The sequence below is a fragment of the Lytechinus variegatus genome, chromosome 12 (assembly GCF_018143015.1).
Source record: "Lytechinus variegatus isolate NC3 chromosome 12, Lvar_3.0, whole genome shotgun sequence".
Taxonomy (NCBI): domain Eukaryota; kingdom Metazoa; phylum Echinodermata; class Echinoidea; order Temnopleuroida; family Toxopneustidae; genus Lytechinus; species Lytechinus variegatus.
In genome coordinates, this window is record NC_054751.1 from 28,473,788 (window position 1) to 28,497,635 (window position 23,848).

Sequence of the window (23,848 nt, forward strand, 5' to 3'; positions counted from 1 at the left end):
GATACATTCAAGCATTTTGTAACGATCTTGCCACCCAAATTGAAATTTCAACACTTAGTAAGCACAACCTTTATCCTTTTTGTGCCAGCTGGATCTGAGGACATAACTGAATCTGAACAAAAGTTTATATCAGACGTCTTCAGCATTATTTCACTAAATTTTTGTCATTGAAAGTGGGTTTTCATTTCATTTTTCATTTAATACTTGTTTCTTTACACTTTTCCAAGCTCGGCAATGATTAACAAAATGAAATCAATAGATAAATTGTACATGTTCTTCATGATTAAGGTCTACTTTCATTCGCATAACTATTTCAAAGTTCTACGCAAATCATTTTTCAATAACTTTTCAAAAGTAAGTAATGCTCAGTTAAGTGGAAATATTTTTCGACATATCGTCATTTGATTAAATGAATCTGTACCAATGTTAAAATGTGGAAAAATCTTCAGGATATTACAAATGTATAATTTTATAGGATTTTTTCAAAGTGTAAACTTTTTTGATACGCACTGTACATGTAGTTGGTTTGTTTGCACCTCGCCAATCGACCTGACTGGTGTGTCAGAAATTGTGCTATATCCTTACATTTCGTGTCCATGAATATTCCTGAGGCGTACTGACAAACTAAACCATATTGTATTGTCATTATATGTCAATCACGACCGTACCGATTTGGAGTCAAATCCTTCCCACATACATGGACATGTATATTCTTCTTGATATCAAAACACCATATATCATCTTGATTGTATCGTTAATTCTACCCAGCCATCAAGCCGCTCCCTGTGGTGAAAGCAAATCAAGCCATCCGTCTGTTCGCCCTAGTTGATCACACCAGCCCTGAAGGGGTGAAGAGATACGCTGGTGATGAATGGCAGTATCACGGACCACTCACATACAAACCCACCGCTGAGGCAGTAAGATCTCTCTCTCTTAATTTCCATACCAACTATCTTACCTATTATTTTTTTCATTTTCCATGACTTTCTTGCAATTCAGTATGAATGTGTGACATCATTTTTCTTTTGTGCATTTTAGCATTTTTATGACCATATTTCACTGAAATGCCCCCCCCCCCCAAAAAAAAAAAAGTTTTGTGAGATCATTGCTTTGTTGCTCTATTATGATTTCCAATTATTATAAGATTTGATGTTATGGCAGGATTCCTGTATGCAACTACATGTACATAAAAAAATATATTTTAGCAGCGTGGGTGTATTATGAAATAATTAGTTTTCCTTGTATATTCACACACTATTTATTGAAGTATGTATTTTCTGTGTTTTATTAACAGAAAATTGTTAAGTTTGTTGATGCTGTCGTTCTAACCAGTGGGGAAGCCTTACATCTCACAGCAAAGAGAGAGCTAATTGACAGTAAAGGAGTGTAAGTTATAGTAACCTAATGGATGGATGGGTGGGTGGGTGGGTGGACGGACGGACGGTTGGATGGATGGGTGGGTGGGGGATGGACGGTTGGACGAACGGATGGATGGATGGGAGGATGGATGAGTAATCACTGGATGGATTTATAGGTCAACAAATCAATGGATTGACAAATGAATAGACAGAGAAATGAATGGACTGATGAAAAGAAAGATTTACAGATAAAGTGATGATCAATATGAATGAATTACTCACACCTCAGTGAATGAAGGAAAAAATGATTGGTTTTCAACTTTATAAAGAGACAAATTTAATGATCAAACAGATTAATATAATAATTGGTAACAATATATGTCGCGGTCTATTTAACAATGGATCTTTACTTGAATAGATGGGTTGAGTGAAAATATGAGTGAGGATAAGAAATGCTTCATCAGGAGTTCAAGAAATTGGGAGAAAAAAGAACATGAACATTTATAAATCATGAAATAAACGAAGTCTTAAAATAAACGTTTTTCTTTTTTATATGTGTCTGTGCGTGTGATTGAAAAATATTCCAGAGGTGCTCATTTTTAAGAAGTATTCTAGATCTGTGATTGTCAGAGTCAGGCAGTTCTTTTTTTTCATCATTTTTCAGAAAACGGGAAGTACAGGAGGAATGGTTGGTCAGAGAAGAAGGAGCATATCTCCCAGGGATTTATGAAGAGGTTAGCAAAACTAGCTAAATTATTCAGATTTGTTCCCAAGGATGGGAGGGGGCTGGCAGTAGCATGGTTTGGAGAATTTTCTGGTAAAAACATTTTTTTATAAGCAAAGTAGGGTAAAGGGTTACCACCAGTTCTTGAAGCACTTTTCTGTGCCAAACTTTGTGACAATTTTGACATTTGACATGTTGAATAGGATGTTCCCTCCTCAGGTTGAGGGGATGGGTACGAGATTTGAGTTTGACGGGTTGGTGTCTTTGAAGCTGCCAAACAGTAAATATTGTTACAAAAATTTGCAGCAAACGTAATAAACTGCATGTTATGAATATGAAAAGCAAAATTTAATGGCAATATTTACACCAGAATGATGAATTTTAGCATCATAATTAACAGCTTGGCACATTTTCCTATAAAGAATTGGCAAGAATATCCTTGATTTATTATTCACCCTTGCAACAAAACTTCCATGGTTTTGTTTTCAGAACAGAAATATGTGTTCTTCTCTTTAATTGACTGAAAAGACTGTGGGTTTAGAGGATGATTAAAAATTTCCTTTTCAATGCCAAGTGCATTACATTTTCAAGTAGATCAGGGGGGTGTTTCACAAAGATTTGAGTATGACTGAGAGTTGCACTCATTATAAAAGGCATGGTTGCGTTGGTCAGATTATGCTAAGAGGATGCACATAACTGCGTATTAATCACTATTATAAAACGGGTTCAAGGATGTAGCCAATGGCGAGTGCGTATTCAAGTCACGTGTTCATGCTTTAATTATGCGCAACCTTCCAGTCGTGCATTTTTCGTGCAGCACTGTGCATTTTTTGTGCAGCATAAACTGATACGCGTTCTGTAAAAGAGGCTGGCTAGGATTTTGATGCGCTTACTAAGGCGCGCATAGTAGATACGCTTGTGATGTCATAATTGACAGTCTTGTTATCTCTTCGTCTGTGCGATCGTACACAAGTTGGAGGGATTTGAACAAGATTTCCATGAAAACTTCATTTTGCCGACCCGTTTTATAAAACAATTAATGCACATTTTAAGATTCGTGATGTTAGTGATGATGCAAGCAACTCTCAGGCATTCACAATATTATGCAAAAGCACTCGGCGCAATTGCCTCTTGCTTTCGCATAATTGTAAATACCCTCGAGTGTGCTGCATCGTCATAACACACTCATAAATGTGCATTATTTGTATATTATTACACATTGCCTATTATGTATGCGTCGGCATTTAACTGCGACTCTTAAGTCATACTTAAATCTTTGTGAAACACCCACTGATTATGATATCAAATTCACCGTCTATAGAGCTGAAGGAGCATGATGAGAACTTACTTGTTGAACTAAATGATTTGAGTTTAGTTTTTAAGGCTTCATCAGTGATTCACTCTTTGATATCTTGATGAAGATGAAGGCTATTACATAAAATGACCTTTCATTGACAAATCATGGGAAAATCAAGGCTAATCCCAGAACAGAGAAGGGATTCAAGTCTTTCACTCGGCTGCATGCCTGGGGGTGTTATGTAATAGATGCCGGCATGTCTGGGAGGTCTATAAGAGAGCAATAGAGGCCGTTCTCATTACGCTTTCTAAAACTAGTTTACTGGAAACCGATTCAGGAAACCACTTTGGAAGATCGCTTTGCTAGCGTTCTCACTTGATCACACGAAAGTGGTTTTCAAAATCACTTCACGTAAAGCGCTCTTGTTGCTATGGAAACGCTCTCAGTGGGGCGAGACGTTTCGCGCAAAATTCGAAACCGCAGCATAGGCATTCTTCACCTGTTGTGTGGAGTAGCGCGCTCAAAATGTGCGAAGATCGCTTCCCGAAGAACGGTTGTGTCCTCACGGTAAAACCAGTTTAACGAGGCAAACCGATCTTGAAAACTACATCGCGAGGTGGTTTTCCAAACTGGTTTGGAAGATCGCTTCCAAGACCGCTTTGACCGTTCTCACTACGCGTTAAACTAGTTTCCACTAAACTAGTTTCCAGTAAACTAGTTTTAGGAACGTAGTGAGAACAGCCTCCTTGTTAGTAGACTAACCAACCAGAAGTAAACTGCTTGCTTTCACTCTGAAACATGTAACTTCACAGAGGTTATTTATTTTGGTTTAGCAATCAAAAGACCTGCTATGAGTCTAGGAATTGTTGGAAACTAGAACTTCGATGATCCAAAGTAAATAGCCATCACGAGTTAGGTCAAATTCGTGCTGTCCGAACTTTTTTCACATTAGTCTGACGGGCGCTCACGACGGATGGATTATATCATGCAAGTCAATTGGCCTTTTGCAAATTTCGTATTGATTCAATTTCCCCCATGAGTTTTCAATGGGATTGCTCTTTAACAGCAAGCAATTTATTATATTTGAATGACAGGTAATCAAGGTGGTCCAGCCATTCAGGTTGACCCCTACCACTGGTCTTCACCTGAAGACCATTCACAGCTGCAAGGATGCCCTGGGTAGGGAGCGGTCAGCAGGAGAAGAGTGGTTAGTCACCGACAAGGACACGGACTCGTATGTACCTGAGATAGGCGAGGTAGGCTCATATCACTTTTATTTCTGATTTGGTGATATTTGTGATCTGGGCCCCGTCTTACAAAGAGTGACGATTGATCCAATTGATCGTAACTCTATGGAAATCCATTAGTGTCATAATTTTTTCTAAGGAAATTTGCAAAATGTCCTTTGTAAACGTAGGAGAATACACCAAATTGTCAAGAAATCAATGAATTTATGGATATACATTCATATCTAGAAAAAAAAATGAGCAAACATGCATTTTATATGTTGACTTTGCTGGCTTTCCATAGTTGCGATTGATCGGATTTGCAAATCTTAGTAAGACGGGGCTCTGGATTTCTGTAAGTGATATTTCTCTGTGACATTACAAAGGGTTCAAGAGCACAGTAAATGTCTTTGTCAAATTGGTTAACCGGAACAGCAGTTTTGTCCCAAGTTTCGGAGCTGATGGAATATTGCGAATCATTGTTTGTCGAGAGTGAAGGACGAAAGAGCTGTTTTTGATTCACCAATTTTCTACGAAAGCTTCTTGGTTGTTCTTTATCTTGTAGGGCATTTGACAATAAATTTTCTCTGTATGATTGAACCCTCCATCATACATTGAGTGAAAACGTGACAAATATCAAAAAGTCAGGTCCACCATTTATGGAATATTTTCCTTAGATATAAAAATGGAGTGTATTAACCTGGGCCCCATCTTGCAAAGAGTTGTGATTGATTTGATCAATCACAACTATGGACGGCCATCAACGTCAACATCTATTATGTATGTGTGTTCAAAATATTTTCTAGCTGTGATGTATATTCCTGCATTCATTGTTTTCTTGAAAATTCACTGTGTTTCTCTTTGTTTACAAAGGACATTGTGCAAATTTCCTGTAGAAAAAATTATGACACTGATGGATTTCCATATAGGTATGATTGATTGGATCAGTCGTAACTCTGTGTAAGACAGGGCCCAGGTGATTTTATAAAGAAAGGAGGACTGCTTTTGAGAAAAGGTCAGGTTGCGCAAATGCATAGCCCATTGTGATCACTTAATTGATTATCAACACTAACCTGCTTCTGTATGCATATTGGATTGAAAATAATTGAATACCAATTTTTGTTATGGGTTTTGTAAAAGTTTGGTTTCTAAAACATTTTAGATCTGGCAATGATGGTGGTATGATTATTTACATTAAGCAATCAGGAATTCATAATTATTTCACTCTTTTTTTTTATTACAGGAAGTAATTTGTATGGTGTCTAAGACTGTCTTACAAAAGGGGCAATACTGTGTGGTCAAGAACCCTGTTGATACGACAGGCAAACCTCAGTATGGCAAGTTGAAACTTTTCAAGGGAATCGCAAGCTTCTTCCTCCATCCAGGTGAGTAAAAATAATCTTGAGAACCCAGTTAATTCCACAGTCAGGTTAATCAAAGTATGGCAAGTTGAAACTTACATGTATCAAGGGGATCGCAAGCTTCTTCCTACACCCAAAATTAGTAGAAAAATCCTATTCAAAGGGGTTACAGCTACAGTTTATTTATGATAATGGTAATGTTATGTAGCAATGCAGCTGTGTGCTGTAAAATTGTCTACTTGCACATCAATTCATTTTTATATCCATGTTTTGGTGTTTTTGTTTGAAAAAAACAACTTGTATTCAGCTTTGGTAAAAAAAAAAAAATAGTTTACATTAGGTCTGAATACATAGTGGCTTTGGCAAGATTATCTAATTACTACTGGGTTTGAATCTCAGCCACGGCGTGTTTTCCTTCAGCAAGAAATTTATCCACACTGTGCTGCACTCGACCCAGGTGAGGAGAATGGGTACCTGGCAGGAGTAATTCCTTACATGCACTGAGCGCTGGTGATGGTAGCTTGAGCTAAAGCCGGGGTAATAATAGCAGCGCAAAAAGCGCTTTATAAATCCAGCTATTATTATTACTGAATTCTTCAATTCCTATACAGTTTGGACAGGTATGTCTCATTTCCAGTATTATAAGATTAATCCATTTGCTGTGAGAATCAGATGGTCCTGTATTAAATCCACCATAAATAAGCAATTTAGTGCTCAAGTCTTGATAGAATAACTTTCATTCTGTAAAGTGACTGCATTAAAACCTTTTTATTGCTGCATTTTGCCTTATAGAGTTTGATTATGAGAATTTAATTGAGATTAATAGTGAATGTCTTTACAGGTAGTGATTGTGACATTTCCATGATGTTGCCAATTTTAAAGATTTCACTGATTGTTATATTTTTTGTCAACAATTATATGAAATGCACACAGACTGTGTTTCATGTATTTTTCTCTTTCTTGGATGTATTTGCCACCCCCCTCCTCCTTTTCTAGCTGTATGATCTACTAAAATACATGTAGCTTGGCTTTGTTAGATTTAATACACCTATTTAAATATAGTCCATTTAAAAAGAATCTTTTCTTTTATGTATTGCAGGTGAAATTATTGAAGAAGGCATCAAATCCCAATATGTACTAGGTGAAGATGAAGCCTTGGTGTTGGAGTGTGTAGAGAACTTCACCGATGACGCAGTTCCAGGTTAGTAGTAGTAGAAGAAGTAGTAATAGTAGTAGTAGTAGTAGTAGTAGTAGTAGTAGTAGTAGTAGTAGTAGTAGTAGTAGTAGTAGTAGTAGTAGTAGTAGTAGTAGTAGTAGTAGTAGTAGTAGTAGTAGTAGTAGTAGTAGTAGTAGTAGTAGTAGTAGTAGTAGTAGTAGTAGTAGTAGTAGTAGTAGTAGTAGTAGTAGTAGTAGTAGTAGTAGTAGTAGTAGTAGTAGTAGTAGTAGTAGTAGTAGTAGTAGTAGTAGTAGTAGTAGTAGTAGTAGTAGTAGTAGTAGTAGTAGTAGTAGTAGTAGTAGTAGTAGTAGTAGTAGTAGTAGTAGTAGTAGTAGTAGTAGTAGTAGTAGTAGTAGTAGTAGTAGTAGTAGTAGTAGTAGTAGTAGTAGTAGTAGTAGTAGTAGTAGTAGTAGTAGTAGTAGTAGTAGTAGTAGTAGTAGTAGTAGTAGTAGTAGTAGTAGTAGTAGTAGTAGTAGTAGTAGTAGTAGTAGTAGTAGTAGTAGTAGTAGTAGTAGTAGTAGTAGTAGTAGTAGTAGTAGTAGTAGTAGTAGTAGTAGTAGTAGTAGTAGTAGTAGGAGCAGCAGCAGCAGCAGCAGTTGTAGTAGTAACAGGTTAGAAGTAGAAGTAGTAGTAGTAGTAGTAGTAGTAGTAGTAGTAGAAGTAGTACCAGATTAGAAGTAGTAGTAGTAGTAGTATCAGGTTAGAAGTAGTAGTAGTAGAAGTAGTAGTAGTAGTAGTAGTAGTAGTAGTAGTAGTAGTAGTAGTAGTAGTAGTAGTAGTAGTAGTAGTAGTAGTAGTAGTAGTAGATGATGGTGATGATGATGACGATGATGTTGATGATGACGATGATGATGTTGATGATGATGATGGTGATGATGATGTTCATGATGTTGATGGTGATGATGATGACGATAATGTTGATGATGACGATGACGGCAACAAAAAAAAACATTATGGTGATCGTACGTCTTAATAATTTCTAGGAGGGAAAGTTCGCAAACCTGGAGATCGATGGATGATCAGAGGGCCTAAGAGTTACATTCCTCCCACACAAGTCAAAGAATTAGATCAAGGAAACTCTCAAGTCATCAGGTATGTCATTCAATTTTCCTCTGTACCTGTATACAGTGGTGCTAAAAAGTTAGAGACTTTACCTGCCCTTTTTCTCCCTTTAAATGTGGAAAATGAAAGAGTATTTTTTATTGAGTTGACTCCATATTCACATTGTTTTTGTGTAAATATTGATGTAATGGAAAATGTATTCTGTATTTGCTAGCTCACTTGCTCTCTCTCTTTCTCTCCACCCAGTATTCACTCTCTTTGATTTTGCTTCTCTCTTATTATATGTATCACAGGAAAGCTATTCCTCTGGGTGAAAATGAAGGAATTTACATCAGAAATCTACAAAGTGGAGAGGTGTGTAGATTTCAGTGGTGGTATATTAAACTTACCTGTTTGAAGTCATGTGAATAAAGCATCATCAATAGTTCACACTGTAGCATGCAATCATGGTAGGCAAACAATCGTTATTTTTAACCCTGAATGGACTGGGCTATTTTGACGCCCAAGGAGACTCGGGGGAGCTGATTCAGCCCCCCCCCCCTTTATTATTTCGGCCGTCGATCGTGATGAAAATTGACACACACATTGCCCATGGCATAATCTACAAATTGTATGGTCAAATCTCATTTCTAATTTATGCATAAAATCAAAAGTTTGTTCTAATTAACTGAATAAGGCCCCTGAAATGCTAATTTTTGTTTCACAGTCTTTATCCGATTCTGATCAAATGTACTTAAAAAAATTTCAATATCACAACTATTTTCTAAAGATTGTTTGCTATTCTTTAAACAGGTGAAAGTCATCATGGGTCCAAAGTCATATCTCCTCAACGAACATGAGAAGCTATGGGAGAAGGAGTTAGACCCTCTGGTAGTGTCCATCCTCAAGTAAGTTCCTCATCTTATAAACAATGTTGTTATTTGATGCATGCTCTTATAAATATTAAAGTCAACTCTTTATGTAAATCCTGCTGTTTTCTATTGATGAAAAAATCAGGAAAAAATTGAAAAGTGGTTCCATATTGATTTGAGAATTTTTTTTCTTGAGAGTTACAATTGTTTTTTGAACGTGTATGTCCATTGCCTGAGCCCTGTATTATGCTTTTCACACTGTATTTCCTTAAACCCATACTATGTTTGACCCCGTACTTTTGGGGTTTCACACTGTCTTTCTTAACCATAATGTTAATGTCTTAACCCCGAACTATCGCACAGCTCATGAATATTGATAATTTTGCCACACAGAGCATGATTAACATGCAATTTTTACTTCTGTGATTGGCTAATGCTTAGCCCACTTTTCCTTAGCCCGATTTGGTTTCACACTGCAGTTCTAAGCACTGCAATTGTGGTGCTAGCACCTCAGTAAGCCGGCTAATCCTGCTTTTTAGCAGGGCAAGATAGTAATAATAACAATAGGCATTTATACAGTGCCATCTATCTAGAAATATTCTATTCCGAGGCGCGTTATTATTATTATTACCCCTGCTTTAGCTCAGGCTGCCTTTCAGTGCTCATGCATTCAAGGAAATAATCTTGCTGGGTACCCATTCACCTCACCTGGGTTGAGTGCAGCACAATATGGATAAATTTCTTACTGAATGACATTACGCCATGGCTGGGATTCAAAACCACAACCCTCTGTTTTAAAGTCAGAAGACTAATCCACTGGGCCACAGTGCTCCACTAGTACTATACTATTTTCTGTGCTAGCCCACTTTGGTAAAATATAGTGTGAAACCAAAGTGGGAAACCGAAGTGGGCTAAGCTTAACCCTGGGAAATAGCCCCACCTGTTTCCCGGGGTTGAGGAAAATTTCTGTAGTGTGAAAAGCATGTACATGTATGTGTCTTTTAATCTGTTTGTAGGAAAGGAGGAGGATTTGGTGAAGGAGACATCAGGAAGTTGGCTTATTTTGAACAATCCATTGACTCTGAGTATACTGGAAATAAGGTAAGGCAAAGAGGCTCAGTGGTTGACGCAGTGGTGCAAGAATAGGCAGGTTGTCGGTTCACAAATGAGCCACTGAAAAATGGCTTTCAATAATTCAATCATAATTTTCATACTTGGGAAATGATGCATACTTTTCAGCTATGTCAATATGTCAATTGTTTTCTACGAGAATAGCTTTTAAAAATAGTCATTATGAAAAGGGGGATTGGCAGGTTCGATGTTCAAACAATCACCACCGACAAATGGGTCAAATAATTGTAAAAAAAAAAATTTCATGAAACAGTGTTGAAAGCTACTGAAATCCTTACATCTGATTGGCTGAAAGCAGATTAGTTATTGAAAATGGCTCACAAAACTCTACATGAAATGCTCCCCTGATTGTACTTTGAGAGACATTACCCTTGAATACATGGTTAAGACAGAAAGTTCAAACAGTGACAATATGAAATATGCCTTAATTGAAATACAATTCTGAATTATGACAGTGGGTTAATTTCTGAATGTGGAGCTTTGCGGCACGGTAGATTAGTCTCTGGAGTTTGAAACAGGGGGTCGTGGGTTTGAATCCAAGCCATGGCAGCAGGAAGTTAATTCCTCAAAAAGCTGTGAGCAATGCGAGACTGTGTGTGTGTGTGTGTATTTGAGTTTTGTCAGAGGTGTAACAATCAGGTATGATTATTTACGTCTAGGACTGACCTTTAACGTCACCATCCGAAAGACGTTATCAGGGCTCGAACCTCTGCACCAATTTGTAACTTCCCCACAGCTTGGATTACAGGCGCACGCCACAACGCCCAGCTAAGCTGGTAATAGGCTTACCTTCAGCCCCTACATGTAACAAGGTGGATATGTGTATTATCCCAATACCCTATGTTATTATTATTATAATTATCATTAAATGTTTTGTATTAGATAACATGGATACTTTCATTCCAGGGGATGATTAAAAAAAAAATCTGATGATTTTTAAAGTGGTTAAATGTTTTTGAAGATTCTTTTTTAACTCTCTCTCTCTTTAATTATTATATTGCAGCCTAGAGATAAGACCAGAGCAGTGAGGTACAGATGCCCTCATAATACAGCAGTACAGGTGAGTGTAGTGGCAGCACCATGAGGAGGGGGTGGTGTGGTTTCACAAACAAAAACGTTCTATAAATAATTTTGCCCTTTTTGCCTGATTTCTTACAGATCTAAATCAACATCAAAATCAAGTGTTAAACTTAAACCTTGTAGGTTAACTTTCTTTAGGCATACATTATATCCATTTTGCATGACAGGTATATGAGTACCAGAAGAAGACGGCACGTGTTGTGTTTGGACCAGACATGGCTATTCTAGGACCTCATGAAGACTTCAATGTTCTTAGTCTCAGTGGTATGTTAATACTTCATTACCCCTTTGACTCCCCAAATTAGTCTCTGTAATAGGCTTTGTACAGTGGCCATCTGGTTCCAGTAAGATACCGGTTAACTTTGAGTAGTTCATCACATTAAAGACAAAGAATTTATTGTAAAAAGCACAAAAAAATAATTTAAAAATATAGCTCAAGGTTTTGGAAAATCCTTTAAAGATTTAAAAAGTCGTTTGAATTTTAATTATATGATTTGTGACGTCATATGCGAGCAGCTTTCTTAAATATTGTAGGGTGAAAAATCAGTGATATGTAATTTTTTCAGAAAATTGGTTTTACTGAAGCTTAAGTATATCAGTAGACAAATCATTTGACACCCGTTCCTAAATCGAAAACAAAAATATGTCATCATTGACCATTGAAAAATTGAAATTTATGCATTTTATATTACATAACATATGGGGTAGCTGCTCGTTTGTGACATCACAAATCCAAAACTTTAAACTCTAATAACTTAATCTTTATTGGATTTTCCTTAAACCTTTATCAATATTTGTTTATCATTTTTCCTGCTATTTTTACAACAAACTTTTCATCAGGGTGAACTTTTCTTTAACATTATTCTATTCGACCCAATTGAATCTGAACACACCCATTGTTGAAGAATGCAGTGATCTCGGCATTAAATAGGAAATATTTAGCAGGAAGATTTGAAGTCATTTGAATCATCAAAAGTGCCAAAAACTTACTGGGTTTTTCATGAAACATCCACCAATATCATGTTCTTATTGAAGCTGCTTTCATTCAAATTGATTTATCACCAGGATGAACTTCTTCTTTAATTATTCATGCATTTACCTTTTTATAGCTGGTAAGCCAAAAGTGGAGAATGCTCTCAAAACTATATGCCTCATGCTGGGACCAGATTACATCACAGATATTTTAGAGGTAAGCATTAAATGATAATATTTTCCTTCCCATCATTTCATGACTATCATAGTGTTAGAGAAAAAACAAATCCTTAACAAGAGGAGCATACATTTTAGATAAATCAGAGCAACGATATGAATAAAGTTGTTTCATAGCAGGCTAAAATTTTCATCTATGAAATAATAATAATATTAGGGACAGTGATTTTCCGTTTCAGAAAATCTCAAATTCCGTTTCAGCATGTCTGAAAACGGAAATTCCGTTTCCCCATAGACTTTGTGTACAAGAGAAATTGACAATTCCGTTTATATAGAAAACCAATACGCAACGAGTAGCTTTGTCAAAATGCTAGCGCTGCTCAAAATTTGCATCTACCAATGTACTAACATCGCTTTAAAATCCATATTAATCGAAGAGATTCGAGCTCATGAAATATTTAGGGAAACATAATCAACATGAATATATTCTCACCTTTTATATTATTAGCATTATTTAATTGTTAAATGGGATTTTATCGCTGATTTGGGGACTTTTCGGACATCGTTTTGAACAGTCGATGACTTCCGAATATCCGCCATTTTGGATTTGATGAATCACCGTGATCATTATATTATGACCGAACGTAGAGGGCAGCAACACACGGCCGGATTCTGCCTTCTATGCGGACGTAAGTGAAAACTAATTTGGATATATACGATCGAGTGATGGAGAGGCTCGAGTGTAGTTACGATGTGTTGATTGTCATGATTGTTGTTGCAAAGTGAGATCGTGTTTTTTCAGTTGATATTCGTATTTTGTTGAGGATTTGGGATTAATTTCTGTTGCTTTTTTGTGCATTTTGAGAAAAACATGTTTTCCGTGATTTTCCGTTTGAAAAGCCACTTTCCGTTTCAAACAGCCGATTCCGTGAATTCCGTCCGTTTCCGCGATTGCGGAAAATCACTGTCCCTATAATATGTGCAATTTGTAAGGCGCCATATCCATGTCATAAGAGATGCTCAAGGCGCACAAGTGAAGGGGGTAAAAAAATCACAAGCATCAGGAAATCATTGATAAAATGAGTTAAAGAGGTACATTTTAAGCTTAATCTTAAATGTTTTGACACTCTTGCTATCCCGGATCTCTCGTGGGAGGGAATTCCATAGTGAGGGCCCCTCATGGATGAATGAAATGATTAGCTTGACGTGATTTTCTTTCCAAAGTTGATCTGCATTGAGATTGTTTTTAATAGAACTCGTAAAAAGAATAAGTGTGGAAGCTTTATATCTTAAAATGCAACATATTTTGCTCAAATTATAAAAAAAAATTGCAAAGTGCTTCAGTGTTATTTTAAATCAAGCATTTTACATTAATAAACATTAATATTTTTGTGACTTATTTATTTTTACATTGTTTTCTTAGGTGGAGACGGCTGACCATGCAAGGCTAAAGATCAAGATCGCTTTCAACAACCATTTTGAGGTAGATTTGTTTTTACTCTTTCAGTATCCATCAAGACCCCATGGTTGAATTTTAGCCATTTGTTATTTGCGGAATGTGTTATTTTCTCATTCTTGCAAATATGATTGTTGGTATTTTCATAGGAGTGGTTTAGTTTGAACCAAGGTTCACTAAGACTATGCTTTTATGGTAAGCTGGAGTACCGACAAAATCTCAGAGAGACCCATACACAGTTGTACACTACACCTAAGCTGTTGAACCTGTTCATCCTGCATGCAAATCAATTCTTTTTTAGAACGAAAAGTATCACATATCACATGAAACTCGAGGGCTGAGGAAACCTCGGCGATGAAGCATGCATGGATGGTTGGTTAATTTCACCGTCATAGCATTATGTCGTCCAAATCAAAAGCTCCCAAAATTGAGGATTAGGATTAAGGTTGGGGTAGGGTTGAGGTTAAGTTTCTATATTTGGCATTTGGTGCAGAATTAGCTTTGGTGCTATGGTCACTGAAAAAATGTTGTGGAACCAATTACCCAAGGTCAGACCTGATATTTGAGGGAAAAAACAGAGTCAATTCCATCCATAATGAAATATATCACTAGTTTTGTAATCATCTTTCTCAGTCATGATGTTCATAATTTTGCAATTATTTGACGTTCAGTCAGTATATCTTTTAGAGTTGACTTGTCCATGTATGTAAAGTATTCATGGTACGTAAGGTGGAATGCCAGCAATAGATTTGAGGTTTCAGATATTTTGCATCCACATTAATCCATTGTCAACTGTCTATACCCAAACACATTGCTGTGGATTTTGAAGGTATTATAAAAGCGGAATATCATTATTATATTGTGATATCATGTTTATGGTTCTGTTTTTGTTTGTAGTTTGAGCGAGGAAACTTGAAGGAAGAGAGTTCCATCTTCTCGGTGCCAGACTTCATTGGATTTGCCTGTAGAGAAGTTGGTAAGCTACATGTATGATAATAGTTATTCTTATGCCTAGGAATAGATCATATCTAGATAATAACAATATGCAACATCTATATAATACTTAATTCAATGTTTCTGAGCGCTGCATACTATTACCTTGGCTTTGGCAAGGCTACCCTGATGGAGTGTTCAAGTATTCAAGGAATTTCTTCCTATTGGGTACCCATTTACTACACCTGGGTGGAGATTGACAAATATAGATAAATGCCTTGCCAAAAGAGACGAGTGCTGCGATGGGATTTGAATCCCGAACCTTATGGTTCAAAGGTTGATGGAGATATGGAGATATGTAATTGCTTATTATTTTTATTATTATTGCTCAAATAGTAATTATTACACATGTAACTAAATTGTGAATCTTGAAGGTGTTCTAATATATTGAGGGTTTTATAAAAAGCAAACCTATGGTCTTACAGGTTCCTTAACCCTTCATATAATTATGGTATTTGATGTATATACTCTATGGCCCGTATTCTGAAGTCAGGTTTAACTTAAACTCAGGTTTAAAGTTATGGAAAGCCAATAGTATCAAAGTTTTTATTAAGTTCTATGTTTCTTATGTTTACTGTGCTCTTTCCTGATTCATCGATGGTGAAGACAATAATTTATTTATACTTCCTACACAATTATAAATGATTTGAGAGCCGAATGAGCTGGAGTATGATGTCTCTACTGTTAGTGATTATGTGACAATTGGCTGTCCATACTTAAACCACAACTTTAAACCTGAGTTTAAGATAAACCCGACTTCAGAATATGGGCCCATGTATTTGCCCTATTGATGAATAAACCACAATACTTGGAATTGTGTTTCCTTACTGCTATATCAGATTAGCCTTGGGCAATCTTGTAGTTTGTCAGGAAGACTTTTTATAGAAAGTGTATCAAACATTTACACGAGACTGGAAATATTACATTTGTGTATATCATCACTTAACTTTTTGGAGTCTGCTTCACTTGGTGTCTTGGTATTTCAATTTCTGTCCTAACAGGAAGTCGCATCCGTGGTGCCGTGTCAAGGGTCAAATTTGACGAGTTTCACCGTCACTCTATGGAGCTGTTGAAGACTGGCGTGTTCGGTTTGAATCCCGATAAGACTCCCAAAGATAGACTAGTCTTTAAAGCCAACAAACTGGTAAGTTGTCATTGGGGGCATGTTGCGGGGTGGGGAGACGGGGTCAATTTTGGACTTGATTTGAAAAAAGGTCCGCTCTTGTATTGTGATTGATCATTGACATATTGAAAATTGGTGCCGTTCATGTAGTCTATAACTTTCAACTTATTGAATAATAATTATGATGATTTGATTTATAGTTTGATTTTTATCCAAGAACAAAGGATACCAGTGTTTTATATATAAAATTTGTAGATCAGGGGAGGATTTCACAAAGAGTAAAGTGTGATGAAAAGTCTCTGCCGGAACGTGAGTCACATAATCTGCCACAACTCAGTAGGTGTGGTTACTTCACATCATCTTCATTTTTTATGTTGTTTTTATCTGTTACTTCTTAGCAACACACTATGAGATATTCAATAATCTATTGATGGCTTGAGGAATTCATTACACAACCAATCAAACACAACTCTCGAAACTTTATACTCAACTTGTTTTTCAAGAAATAAAAAACGTGTACTCAGAAATTGCACTTGATTTTTTCAGTTGCATTTATAAAGACAAGTCTTTCTGCAACGGCCCCCAGATTTGAAAATCAAGTTGCTGATAATTTCTAGAGTTCCATCAGGGACTCAGTTTTAGCGAAAGCGATTGCTCGCTACCGCTCTCCTTAATCAATTTAAGTTAGAGCAATTTATCGCTCGCCTCAGCGAATTCAATGTTTTGTATTAAAACATAAAATGATTAATGCAGAGATGCACAAAAAAAGAAAGAAATCAAGCAGCATTATACACATTTGTATTATTTGTACATTCCATGTATAATCTCTATTCTGGTATGACTTAAAGAGTGTCGGTTAATGATCAAACTGTTAGATCCAAACCTTGTAAAAACCTCATTCTAGGTCAAGGTTTTATAAACAACACACAATTACACAATTAGCTATAAGCAGTAACATACATTACAACAGCGCCTGCATTACAAGAATGACAATAAAAAGTTCATTGAGATATATATTGCATATTGACCCTTTATTTGATTAATTGTCTCCTTTGGTTATGGGTTGTATGATGATGCATAGAAAATGTGAAATGAACATATGAATAAAATCTTCACCCCTTGAACCAGACATTCACCACTGCTCTCTGTATCCCTGTCCCTAGGTGATTACCAATGTTGACATCCAAGCCATAGAACCGGTGGATTCTACGATGAGAAACAGTCTTCTGAAATCAGTTCAGATGGCCATTGAAATCGCAACTCAGTGAGTGAACACAGTTTGCATACACGATCCAGGACCATGTTTCATGAAGACTTAGACCTTAATACATGTAAATTTCGCTGCTTTGCCGCCTTGCAAATTTTTTTTACCGCGCCACTTGCGCATCTTTTGAGACCAAATTTGCGTTGTTGTTTTAGATGGATTTATTTTCTGTTATGTATGATGGAAAAGGGTCCCCGTCAAGGTTTATCCAAAAAACAAAAAACAGTTATGAAAAAACAAAGAAATACATAAGAATTAAAAAACAATAAAATACATAGGAAATTAATCATTTTGGGGGCAATTCTGTGTAGAGTTTTGTTAGAAATTAAAAAAAATTCATATGTTTACCAAAACTTAGCTTTCTCCTAATTATGTAAAGTAAGTTAAAGGCAAAAACATACAAAAAAAATAATTCAAGGCAAATTTCATATGCTTATTTGCATAATTAAATAATAAAAAAATATAAGTGATCAATTTTTTGAAAATTTAACTTTAGTCTTAGAGTTTACATCCGGCTATACGTGCATGCAAATTTTCGCGGCGATCTTGGCCGAGATCTGAGGGGGGTCAAACTGACCCCCCCCCCATAGGATATGTTGGTCCAAAATAGCCCAGTTAAATATTCAATCACTTTTATCACCCATAGATCTATTCAGAGAACTGCCGGTCAAGATGCGGCCTGCAAAGAGCAGGAGGCTCAGGGACAGCTGGAGAGACAGAAGCTTACTAATGAACAGGAGAATGAAAAGGCTCGTACCTTGCTGCATGAGTTGAGAGCTAGCGCCAGCGCCGTGGAGTCGTGTGGACAGGCCAAAGCTGAGGCACAGGTATGGCCAAGATTTACAATCAAATTATTCTTGAGATTCTTTCATTTCATTCAACTCTCCAATTAAATATATTCTTGAAGGACAGAAATTAACATTATGAAAGCAGGGGCAGAAGTCAGGCCATTTCTTTTTCGTTTCATTAAGGATTTTTTTAAAGTGCGGCTGTGTGTTTGCTCAGTTGGTAGAGCATCCCGTCTCACAAGCAGGAGGTTGGGAGTTCAAGCCCCGGCCACATCAGACCAAGAGACGTTGAAATATTGGAGTTGCTGCTACACTGTTTGGCATTCAACCATCAAAGGGATAGAGCTACGTCGATCTAGCACTGCACAATGGCTGCGGGGCCCACGATCAATTGGGCAAAATAATTTTCGGGGTATTTCTATTTCATTGTTACCAGACTTCATTCACTGCTCAAGCGATGATAATATGAAAATATTTTAGATCATTGAGAACTTTTCATGTGAACTAAAAAAAATAGACAGATTCTTTCAATAAGGTATGGGGAGTTGGACATACTTATTTTATGGAATCACCCTATTGTTTAATAAGGCAGTCAAAGTATAGGAACATTGTTACATTTTCTGTGCAAAAAATAATAACATTGATGGGTTTTTGTAGTTAAAGATAAATTCCAGTGTTGGTAACGATCTCAAAATTACTTTTTACAGAATCTAATATAATGACCACCCAAGTGTCTGTTTGTATGAATAAAAAATATGTGCCAAAGGATTCTTGAAGAAATTGTGTAATTGCTGAGAAATAAGCAAAATAAGCGCGGATTCGGTCACTTCCGTCGGGTCTTTATTCCAGCAATAATAATACACTGTCCCAAGTGTTCCTATCTGTGTTGGTGATTTTCAGTGTGAACATTTTTCAGCGTAGATTTCACGATTCCACAAAGTTCAGTTTATGTAACTGTACCAGATCTAGATCCTCGATGATATACTGACAATTAAGCCTGGATTTACAGACTTTCTCATGAAATCAGTGTTTACTGCAACTACTGGCATTTCTCTTTAAGATTAATAATAATAATAATAATAATATTCCGCATTTATATAGCGCTTAATACATAGGAACGATGTCTCTAAGCGCTTTACAAACATATTATTACCCCGGTCATCGGATCCTTGCATGCCCGCATACAATGTATGCACCTTCTCCACTCCCTTTGGAGCATTCCAACAAGAGTTCCAAGACTCAATTGCTAGGCATACTACATATAGGCTTTCACATCCTACCGGGTACCCATTTAACACCTGGGTGGAGAGTGGCAAAGTGTGGATTAACGCCTTGCCAAAGGACGCTAGGCCATGGTGGGATTCGAACACACGACCCTCTGATTACAAGGCGAGAGTCAGAACCGCTACACCATGACGCTTCCACACAATTGATCAGATCAATTTCAACTCTTTATAAGATGGGCCTTAAAAAGAAGAATAAGAAGACATGTTATATAGTGGTGGTGCTAATTTCAGGGTTCCCGGCCCATCAGGGAAATCGGAAAGTTATTCTACTTTTTTTCCAGTCAGGGAAAAGTTGGGGACTTTGGTAAAAAAAATACCTCAAATCAGGGAAAAATGCCTCACATGAGGGAAAAATTAGGGAATTTTGTTCGGCTCAAAAGTCAAAAGCATGGTAATCAGTCAGACTCTGTTATATTTTGTTGCATATCAAAACAACCATTGAATGACTGTTATGGTGGTACTAATTAGTTTTACATTATTGCTTTTATACTGAAAATACATGTAATGCAATGCAGCAACTTAGAAAACGTGCAAAACTGGGAATAGGTGTAGATATCAGGGAATTTTGAAAATTCATCAGGGAAAAATCAGGGAATTTGGAAACTTCATCAGAAAAGCTTGGAACCTTGGATTTTGTTACCTGTTGCTGCCCGAAAGAAAGCATTCAGAGCTCTGAAGGCTTAAAGGCCTCTCAGAGGGACCTACATGTAGTAAGAAGATAAATGCCTTACCAAAGAGCACCAGCTCTAACAATAGTAACACAATATCAATGTAATCTTGTTTCCAGGCTCAAGCTGAGAGACTTCTGATTGAGGGTCACAGTGCCATCGAGTCAGCCAGACTCAAGGCAGAGGCCGAGGACATCTTATGCAACTCCGAGCTGGACAACACCCAGATGGCTCGCCTGTCGGAACTGAACTTTCTAAAGGAGCAGAATGAACTGGAGATAGGCAAAACAAAGCAATTGGCAGATATTGAGGTTAGGATGTACTCTATGAGGTCAGAGGTCAAGATATGTCAGTGATTTTCACTGGCTGTTTTGTTCTCGACCAATCAGATATAAGCCCTCACAGTAGTGTATTAGATTACCCAGCATGCAATTTTTTCCAGGTGCTACCATGAGGCCAAGTTAAAGTGAATAAAGGGAACTTAAGCAAAACAGTACATGATGAAGCAGAAGCAGCAGAAGAAGAAGAAGGAGGAGGAGGAAGAAGGAGAAGAAGAGGAGGAGGAAGAAATAGAGAGAAGGAATGAGTGATGCTACTCAGTTTGTTTATCTAATAATTTTAATGTTTTCTTATCAACCCCTCTACATTTTCATTAAGGTCGGAAAGTTTGCTGAAATGGTGAAAGCCCTTGGAGCAGAAACCATCATGGAGATGGCCAATGCTGGACCCAAATTTCAGGTAAAGACAATTGGTGACACTACCATAAATACCAGCAAAATTAATACAATGAGAGTGAGGAACAGAAATGGCCTTCTTTTTTATCCGGACAATGCATTTTTCCACAATTATGAGTAGTTGAAAGTGAACAAAATTATAAGACCAGTTTGTAGTTACCTCATGGACAATTTTGGTCAAATGACCTTTCTTTTATTTCATTATGATAGGCAGATTTCAAAGCAAGATATTATTACGTAAGCTTGCCTAACATAGCATGATGAAGAAATTGAATAGACCAGCTAGGGCCCATAACACAAAACTTAGCAATGATCGTAGAACATTTTTCTATGATTGATCCCATAGACTACAATGTACAATCAATCGTAAAGATCAAGTGTACGATCAATCTCTAACCTTTGTGTTACGGACCCTGGTGTCTAGAATAGCACATCAGTGAACACTCTATGAAGGTATTTGTTGTATTTCTACTTTGAATGCATATTTAGAGGATGTTGTACAATGTACATGGCAAACTGTGAAATATACCAGTCATTCGTGGACACATTTTTCTGTGTGGATGTATTTGAAAAACACAATTCAAAAGAATACATGAATAATCAAGACATCAAAGTTGGTGCTTATCTCATTGAATTTTAAACCACCACGTCACTTTAGTACAAATGACCTTCCTGTGAACATGCGCAGAATCTTCTGATCATGTGCAGAGTGGAACTATGAACTGTCTTATTGCATCAACTCCCCTCAGTCATCTCCACATTGCCCACTTGACTTTGGGAAAAAAAAATAGTTGCGTAAACCTTTGCAATCATTTTGATTTTGGCGATCCACTATATAATGATTAATATTATTGCCAAATTATTGCCAAATTTTAAACTTTTCAACTTTAATTACAAACGACACTTACTTTACACTGAGCAACCCCTTTCTCTTGACTTATAATTATAGCCTCTCCCTCTCTTTCCTCCTTCTTTCCTGTCCTGTCTTATGGTATATGGATGTATTTTTATGATTATGTATGTATTATGTTTTATGTCTTATGTATTACGTACTATGTGTACTTATGAATGTTATATTGGGCCATCCAAACAAGCCTGTTGAGCTTTCATTTGGTCCACCACTATTTTAAAATGTATTTGTATATTGCTTTGTACATATTTTAATTTTGTGGAAATAAATGAAATGAAATGAAATGAAACACGTCAAATAAACCCTGAACACATCATTTCATATTCACAAGCTGTTTGCAAGTGCATCAGGCTATGTGTATAATGTAGCCTTGTTGAAATTTATCCATATTGTGATGCAGTCATTATTATCATTATTATTACTCTCTTTAATTTTGCTATTGATTTTCTTGAACACAGGTTGAACTGCTGAGCAGCCTTGGGCTTGAGATGACGGTGTTCACCGATGGAAATAGCCCCATCAATCTCTTCAACGTTGCACAGGGTCTCATAGCTCAGCCCACACAAAGCGAAAGTGCTTAGTAAGTCACCGTGGATTATGCTTGAGAGCAGCTACACCATGTGTTGGGGGTAATACAATGTAGAAATATCATGCAAACGATGTTCCGGAAATGTTATTCGAGTGCATCACCAAAGTTTTCTTTGATCAGTTTACTTACCTGTAACAAGCTTGTGCAAATTTTCTCTAAGATTTACATTACATGTCTAGTGTCTTGAGTGAAACAATGAATCGAGAAACATCCTTGAAATGTGAGAATTACTTCCTTTGGCAGTATTCTGAAAATTATTTATCTTTCATTGTATCTTCATCGTCAGGATTGCCATAACTACTTTTGAAGTTGTAACTTTGATTTGTTGAGGTGTGCAACTTTGCACCCTAGGACCAGAAAGTGTGTGGTTTTGAACCAAAGACATGCCTAATTTCAGGAGAGCATTTCAGATTTGTCCATGATTTTTTACCGACAATTGATATAAGCTACTGAAAATCATTAAACCGGATTGGATTGGCGAGGAGATAATTGGTGAGTTGAAATCACTGATAAAACTTAGATGACAAAGAAAAGGTAAACATGATTTTAGAATTTTCTTCCCTCTGCCTCATAGTGTTAAGGTCACAATCAATTGTAATTATCAAACATATTATATCTTTGTTTTACCCCTTGAATTACAAATTGTGTTGACCATTACTTTCACTTGTACATACATCTATATGCAAATGTGACTATTGTGTACTTAATTCAACCCATTCCTTTTCAATTGAACTCTAAATGAATGCACAAAAAGAGATACTTTGAGTACAATACTTAGCTTAGTTCTGCTTTAAACATATACCAAGTAAATTTTTTTTTCATGATAGTGAGTTTGTATACATTATCTTTATTATCCATGTAGAAATTTGTTTAATATTTGGCTAATAATGATAGTTTATCTGTCATATTGAATGACACTAAAGCTTTTTGTACATTAAGGAATATGCAATATTAAAAGATATATATTAACATGTAAATTATCTATGGTAATGTAAAAAAAGATATTATAGTAGTGACAAAGCATCACATTTCCAACATCAGCACCTAAAGTTGTTGACTATTTTCCAAGAATGATGAAGTATTTCACTCCTTACATTGTATTTTTTATGCATTAATATAAGAGTAGAGAGGCCACTTTAACATGTCTTTCATGCCTTCTATTGCTTAATATATATATGATACTGTAAAATTAATGCCATGAAGGCAATATACAATGTTAGCTTTTATGTGTTGAGTCAAGTATTGCAGGTAATGTATTACTTTATAATGTTATATCGAGGGATGGTTAAGGGTACCCTTATGTATATTTTTTATGACTAAAAAAATTATCAAACCAATATTGGGAAAATCTTATTAGTGGGCAGTAAGCTTAGTGATTCAGCAACACAGATTTGGTTTCTTGACTTACACAGTTACATACACTGGTAAACATGTTGATCGGAAAATTTGCTGCAAAATTGCAGTTTGTTCACTTTGATTCTGCATGCGCTGCATGCAAAGAACATTCAAGCCATAAGATGCTGGGACCAACAGAGAATATGTGACTTTTTTTTAGAATAATGTCAAGATTAGCAATGAAATG

General features: G+C 36.5%; 1 protein-coding gene across 2 annotated transcripts in view; it reads left to right on the top strand.

Moving 5' to 3' along the window:
- Positions 1–23,582, top strand: part of LOC121425053 (major vault protein-like) — a 31,863-nt gene extending 8,281 nt beyond the window's left edge. For both annotated transcript variants that reach the window (XM_041621006.1, XM_041621007.1), the window contains 21 exons: positions 769–917; positions 1,295–1,386; positions 2,023–2,092; positions 4,474–4,635; positions 5,849–5,990; positions 7,066–7,167; positions 8,166–8,274; positions 8,538–8,598; positions 9,037–9,131; positions 10,112–10,196; positions 11,230–11,286; positions 11,474–11,570; positions 12,416–12,495; positions 13,879–13,938; positions 14,809–14,887; positions 15,906–16,048; positions 17,191–17,291; positions 17,938–18,118; positions 20,153–20,344; positions 20,691–20,771; positions 22,136–23,582. In XM_041621006.1, the coding sequence (XP_041476940.1) occupies positions 769–917; positions 1,295–1,386; positions 2,023–2,092; positions 4,474–4,635; positions 5,849–5,990; positions 7,066–7,167; positions 8,166–8,274; positions 8,538–8,598; positions 9,037–9,131; positions 10,112–10,196; positions 11,230–11,286; positions 11,474–11,570; positions 12,416–12,495; positions 13,879–13,938; positions 14,809–14,887; positions 15,906–16,048; positions 17,191–17,291; positions 17,938–18,118; positions 20,153–20,344; positions 20,691–20,771; positions 22,136–22,258 (2,261 nt within the window). In that variant the 3' untranslated portion in view covers positions 22,259–23,582. The remainder of the gene's footprint in view (positions 1–768; positions 918–1,294; positions 1,387–2,022; positions 2,093–4,473; positions 4,636–5,848; positions 5,991–7,065; positions 7,168–8,165; positions 8,275–8,537; positions 8,599–9,036; positions 9,132–10,111; positions 10,197–11,229; positions 11,287–11,473; positions 11,571–12,415; positions 12,496–13,878; positions 13,939–14,808; positions 14,888–15,905; positions 16,049–17,190; positions 17,292–17,937; positions 18,119–20,152; positions 20,345–20,690; positions 20,772–22,135) is intronic.
- The last annotated feature ends 266 nt before the right edge of the window (positions 23,583–23,848 follow it).